We start from the raw sequence: 6,758 nt of genomic DNA, 5'->3' as shown, positions 1-6,758 counted from the left end.
TACTTTATGGGCACGAATCCCCTTCCAACAGAGCAGCTTTTGTTTATGAAATAATCTCAAATTCTCTTGGACTAACACTAGATATAAACAATAGATTTTTGTTATTCTGAGCAATATACAAGGAGTGACATGCATAAGCTTATTTGGATACACCCTCAGATGTGATCAAGGAGCTTCAACTACAGGTAAGTCAATACAGTGTAATGAAGACAGACTCAGACCTGATCTGGATTACATATGGCTCAAAAAATGTTCTCCCTACATACAGTAACTTGCTTCCTGAGGCCATTCCTCTTGATTTTTGAGTAAGGGGCTGGCCAGAAGTGTGTGTTCAGTTGGGATAGTATTTGTAACACCCTCTATAATAACTCATTTTTGACTCATGCCTCTACGAGAGCCTTCAATAGTTATTGTCAAATGCTAGAGGGTTTTAAAATATAGAGTAGCCTACTGGCATAGCAACAGAGTCTTAAAACTAGGAAATAAATAAGATATCCTCATCCCACGCTCAGTGGGCTTCTTGAATTTTGATTTTGGTTAGATGTCTGAAGGTCGTGGCTATGATCACAAGACATTTTTCTGTAGTTGTTTTTTGCAAAGGGAATAAGTGACATTGATCTCCAGATTGGCCTAAAAAAAATAGCTAAGTCATTGTACAGCATTGTTGGACATAAAATATTGATCTACTCCCAGCTCTGCCAAAAGCACGACCACTCCTTCCTGCGTGTTTGTTCGTGCATCTCCAAGGGAGGTGAGTTTTGGGCTAATGCACCATAAGTGAATGACACCAATGTGATATAGCATCTATCTATCTATCTATCTATCTATCTATCTATCTATCTATCTATCTATCTATCTATGCTCCCAAATTAACGTTTGGCAAGTGGAAAGTAGTTGAGTTTTTACCTAATTAACGTTTGGCGGAATAAATGCTAACATGTTTTCCTCAGTTCGTTTCGCATCCTGTTGTGCCAAACTAGCGACCATGGTAAAATATATATATATATTTGGAATGAAACGGCATTTTCGGTATTTACATAAACAGTAACAGTTGCACTAAATGATGTCTTTCATTAAACCTAACACTGAGTTAGTAAAGTCGAGTTATTGCTTCAAATACTCACCTATTTCCCTCTGTCAGTAGTTGTGAGCAGCACTGCAACCATGGAAACGTGACGCAAACATGCGAGGTAACATGTTGCCAAGATGAGCCCAAGACTCGCGAGGAGAGAAGAGGTGGGTAGGAGTCGGATTAAACTTCACGTGACCTGTGAGAGGGCTTCTCGTCAGGGAGAGCTCACTTTCCGTGGGTCGTGCTGTCGAGTTTCACAATCTGGTCAACTCACGAGTGACACCTCAGACTTTCCACGTAGCCCACTTATTCATGGTGTAGTAGGCGTAAGTTCTATGCACAAGTCAGTAATTAATTATTGCGTGTTGCTTAACAGGTGTGCACAATTACCGGCAAGTCAGTAGCCTAATTGTTGCCGCTTGACAGGTGTGCACAATTAAAATACTTTGTAGTATAGGCTTCATCCCCCCCCCCCCCTTGACATCTACAATTATTTTTGACATTCAGTTTAGACATACCAGGCTGTAGTTTTTTTGGTTTTTGGAAGTGTCTGTACCACAAAATATTGTTTTCTGTACATGTGCTGAAGTCACCGTCTTCCTGCCTTATTTTGAAATTCTCCTTGCAATGTTTCCCCAACTCATTTTCCCAGCATTACACACATGGCAGTTCATGATTTACATTATGTCACTTGGGCTTCTACCAATTTATAATACTGAGCTAATTATGAAGGTCATTTCAGTTCAAGTGCTAGCAGATTTTTAAAAAAGAAAGAGAGATGAACAAATGCTCAGAGGGTTACAAGAATTTTATTGTCAAGGCAGTGACATCTCAATACAAAACACTTGACACGTGAACCAACATTCAAGTAAACCAACTAAAGCTGTTCCCAGTTGTGTTGCAAATGGTGCAATCGTGTGATCCCTGAACCCATTTTTACTTTTGTTAAGTGCACTCTTTAGCTCGATGAAACTTGTGCTAGAAGAGGGTTTCGTTCTTTGACAAACATCAGAGGTAGCCAGTGAAATGAGGGAATGTTTAATCAACCTCCTCAATGGTTGGTCCAGAGGAGCCACCACCGGGAGCGGCACCACCGGCTCCAGGGAAGCCGCCGGGCATGCCCTCTGGCATACCGCCGGGCATGCCGCCGGCGCTCTGGTACAGCTTGGTGATGATGGGGTTGCACACCTTCTCCAGCTCCTTCTGCTGATGCTCATACTCATCCTTCTCTGCGGTCTGCAGAATACAAAAAGCATATTTTAGTGTCCAACCTTAGTATTGAAATCCATGTAGTCATGGAGGAAAAAACAAAAAGGCCATTTACCTGGTTCTTGTCAAGCCAGCTGATGACCTCGTTGCACTTGTCCAGGATCTTCTGCTTGTCGTCATCACTGATCTTGCCCGCCAGCTTCTCGTCCTCCACAGTCGACTTCATGTTGAAAGCGTAAGACTCCAGGCCGTTCTTGGCCGACACCTTGTCGCGCTGGACATCGTCCTCTGCCTTGTATTTCTCTGCTTCCTGGACCATGCGCTCAATGTCCTCCTTGCTGAGACGACCTGTCAGTCACAGCCATGATTAATCACCTGTTCAGATAACACTAAACATGATCAGTTAAAGTAAACTGGTTCAGCAGCATTTCATACCCTTGTCGTTGGTGATGGTGATCTTGTTTTCCTTTCCAGTGCTCTTGTCGATAGCAGAGACATTCATGATACCGTTGGCATCGATATCAAATGTCACCTCAATCTGGGGAACACCGCGAGGAGCAGGGGGGATGCCTGTGAGCTCAAATTTACCCAGCAGGTTGTTGTCCTTGGTCATGGCACGCTCACCCTCATAGACCTGTGGGAGAATACAGGGTTAGACATGATGAAATCTGTCCACAGTTCTGGGAGATAATCTTTGCCCTCAGTGGAAACTATGAACAGCACAGATGATGGTTGTGTTTACCTGGATGAGCACACCAGGCTGGTTGTCAGAGTAGGTGGTGAAGGTCTGGGTCTGCTTGGTGGGAATGGTGGTGTTACGTTTGATCAAGACGGTCATGACGCCTCCAGCTGTCTCAATACCCAGGGACAGAGGGGTGACGTCCAGCAGCAGCAAGTCCTGCACGTTCTCAGACTTGTCACCAGAGAGGATGGCAGCCTGGACAGCTGGAGACAAACAGGACAGACGTTACAAAGCTCAAGGTCACCAACAGTGCTGATGATTGATATATTTTTTGATTTATTTTTTTGAATCATCACATTTGAATCATTTGTGACCTATGAAGCTGGTGAGTGTCATGTAACAGATAAATATATATAGATAAATATATATTTATATGAATATAGATATATAGAGAGATATGGTAAATATCTATCCATCTATTTATCTATATATATTTATCTATCACATGACACTTACCAGCGCCATAGGCCACAGCTTCATCAGGATTGATGCTCTTGTTTAGTTCCTTTCCGTTGAAGAAGTCCTGCAGCAGTTTCTGGATCTTGGGGATACGGGTGGAGCCGCCGACCAACACGATGTCATGGATCTGCCCTTTGTCCATCTTGGCGTCACGGAGAGACTTCTCCACGGGGTCCAGAGTGCCACGGAAGAGGTCAGCGTTGAGCTCCTCGAAGCGAGCCCTGGTGATGGAGGTGTAGAAGTCGACTCCCTCGTACAGGGAGTCGATCTCGATGCTGGCCTGGGTGCTGGAAGACAGTGTGCGCTTTGCCCTCTCGCAGGCGGTGCGCAGACGACGGACGGCCCTCTTGTTGTCGCTGATGTCTTTCTTGTACTTGCGCTTGAACTCGGCGATGAAGTGGTTGACCATGCGGTTGTCGAAATCTTCTCCACCAAGATGAGTATCTCCAGCAGTGGACTTGACCTCAAAGATGCCATCCTCAATGGTCAGGATGGAGACATCGAAGGTGCCACCACCAAGATCGAAGATGAGAACGTTCCTTTCTGACCCAACCTGGATTAAATCATTACATTTTTTAATGCTACCCATTTGATGAACTACCTAAATTAATTCAAATCCAATCATGTCAAGTTGAATTTACCTTCTTGTCCAGACCATAGGCAATGGCAGCAGCAGTTGGCTCATTGATGATACGCAAAACGTTCAGGCCAGAGATTGTGCCGGCATCCTTGGTAGCCTGGCGCTGAGAATCATTGAAGTAGGCGGGCACGGTAATAACAGCATTGTTGACAGTCTGAAAAGAGAAGAAACGACAACCCAAGTCAATCGTCAGAATTCACATTAAAAAAGGGTGTAGTTTTCAGAGCCATGCTACATTACTTACTTTTCCGAGGTAGGCTTCAGCGATTTCCTTCATCTTTGTCAGCACCATGGAAGAGATCTCCTCTGGGTAGAAGGACTTGCTCTCTCCCTTGTACTCAACCTGAACCTTAGGGCGCGTGTTGTCGTTGATGACATTGAATGGCCAGTGCTTCATGTCTGACTGCACAACGCCATCGTCGAATCTGCGGCCAATCAGTCTTTTGGCATCTGTAAGAAACAAGAGATTTTTGTGTTTAATATCAAAATAAAGATTCTGCTACAGAATGATTTCCATTGAGAAGTTCACTCAGACATCCAAGGAAGGTTTGTGCCATCTTTGGTCTTTCAACCTCTGGTGGAAACTACGAATGGCAGGAAAAAGCATCATCACAGTGATAAAATTCTTTGATAGGGCAGTGTGTCTTGGATCATTCTTGTCACAGTCAATAAAAAGTTCAATTTGCACAGGTGCCAACCACAATAAGTCGGTGTGGATGACTCATCAATTCCCGATTATTCTCAAAGCAAAAAAATCCTGCCAACTTTCAGCAGGCGAGTGTGCCAAGAATGATGCAAAACAAACTCGCCATCGTTGAATATAAGACTTAATTCTTACCAAAGACTGTGTTGGTGGGGTTCATTGCAACCTGGTTTTTGGCTGCATCTCCAATCAGCCTCTCTGAATCTGTGAAGGCCACATAGCTGGGTGTGGTCCTGTTGCCCTGGTCATTGGCAATGATCTCAACTTTGCCATGCTGGAACACACCAACACAGGAGTAGGTGGTCCCAAGATCAATACCAACTGCTGGTCCCTTAGACATGTTTCCTAGAAGAGGGGGGGGGGGGGGCAGCATTCATTAGTGAGTCACATTACATTTTGAAATTTGTGCAATTTAAAAGATGAGCCCATCATAGTGAGTCTAAATCACGTAATATTTGCATTAGCCTTTGTTGTTGCCATTTATTATTAATTTTTACACTAGACCTAAATAAATAAGGTTCAGCAATGTTAAATAATTCATTTACATGTCTTAGTTGCATCAATGACAGGTGCATAAATAATGTTAACAAAAAATATAATTAACACATAATGTAACAAAAAAACAACACATTTTAGCAAATAAGCCTTTGCTGGCCTTCATGGAGCATCTTACACCAAGGGCCTACCGCCTGCTGAAATTACGCAGTGAGGAAGCATGGCGGTAGGTCCGGCCATGTGATAATGACGCATCAAGTTTACCACTGCAAGATCATACCGGAAATGGGCAAAACCAACTTCAATATACGTACAACACAATAAAGCCTACGCTGAATGAGCTTAATCATTCAGCAGACATACCAAAAAGGCGAGATGACCATCAAAAATAATAAAATCACGGTGTTCAGTGATGCAAAAAGGCTTTTGTTCTGAAAATATGTAACCGGAAGTGTGATTAATCCCGTCGCCTTGACGCTGGTCGTTCGAGAACATTCTCGAACATCCCCTCCCCCACCCGCTCCGCTCTGCTAAGATGCTAACGTTAGCTCGTGCACCAACTGATCTCGTGATTGAAGCCCTAGCATGAGCATACAAGACGTTATTTCGACACAATTTGTCCAAATAATTTGTGACCAACGGTTTTCACACGAAGGCAAAAGTAAAGCAACATTTCTGTGAGAAAACGGCAATGGCGAGTGAGCAAAATCTCAAGGTTACTGCCGCCGTTGAAACAAACCACGGGGCAAAATGTCACAGTGATTTCTGTAACAAGCGGGGATAAAAGAAGAGTAACTTACCGAAAAGCTGAACCGTGTATGACTGTAGATGTTGTTGGGATGGAGGGCGGCTAGGCTGACTTGTCCCGGCCGGTATGAGAAGGGAAAGGAGGACAGAGATACCGCGGGACCTTATATATTGCCGGCAAAGCAGCCAATCACAGGCCGCGTCCTGGAGTCTTTCCGCAACGGTCCACCAATGGCCGTTGGCCGACGCCGTGACGGTTCAAATCTGCTTCCTGTTTTATTATCTGACTGCATTTCGTAACTCTCGAGCATAACCGCATGGCTCGAGACGGCAGACAGCCATACTAGATGGAGATCGACAAACACTTATTTCTCTCTGGTGTTTTATGGCATCATGCGTTTAATTAGACACAAGAATAAGGTCACGGTGTGCTCTCACTCAGGCGAAATGTAGACAATGTAAAAATATAAATCAATGCGTGGTTGTAGGAGCTGACCGGCGAAAGGGAAACAAACGCCTAACGGAATGCATTAAACATATAAACCTAGATAGCCTAGACTTTTTTATTACTATAATTTACCCTTATTCCGTAGTCATGCTTTCAATGCTGCCCATAGGCTACTAATTTGTGATTTGTGTTGTCATCCCTCTCTCTCTCTCTCTCTCTCTCTCTCTCTCTCTAATATTCTAC

General features: G+C 43.9%; 1 protein-coding gene and 1 non-coding gene across 2 annotated transcripts; both read right to left on the bottom strand.

Moving 5' to 3' along the window:
• Nucleotides 1-1,862: 1,862 nt before the first annotated feature.
• LOC146974963 (heat shock cognate 71 kDa protein) lies at nt 1,863-6,210 on the bottom strand. The gene is made up of 9 exons (XM_085798689.1): nt 6,121-6,210; nt 4,961-5,170; nt 4,367-4,572; nt 4,124-4,276; nt 3,480-4,035; nt 3,024-3,226; nt 2,717-2,915; nt 2,397-2,629; nt 1,863-2,308 (listed from the first exon to the last, which is right to left on the bottom strand). The coding sequence occupies exons 2-9, from the start codon at nt 5,163-5,165 to the stop codon at nt 2,111-2,113; spliced, it is 1,953 nt and encodes a 650-aa protein (XP_085654815.1). The 5' UTR covers nt 5,166-5,170; nt 6,121-6,210; the 3' UTR covers nt 1,863-2,110.
• LOC146974964 (small nucleolar RNA SNORD14) lies at nt 4,648-4,740 on the bottom strand. The gene has a single exon (XR_015037656.1). It is a non-coding gene; the product is annotated as a small nucleolar RNA SNORD14 (small nucleolar RNA).
• Nucleotides 6,211-6,758: the final 548 nt, after the last annotated feature.

This window comes from Trachurus japonicus, chromosome 14 (genome assembly GCF_045865225.1).
Source record: "Trachurus japonicus isolate A0001 chromosome 14, Traja_1.0".
Classification (NCBI taxonomy): Eukaryota; Metazoa; Chordata; class Actinopteri; order Carangiformes; family Carangidae; genus Trachurus; species Trachurus japonicus.
Note: the sequence above shows the minus strand (reverse complement) of the source record. Positions and strands in the feature narration are given on the sequence as shown.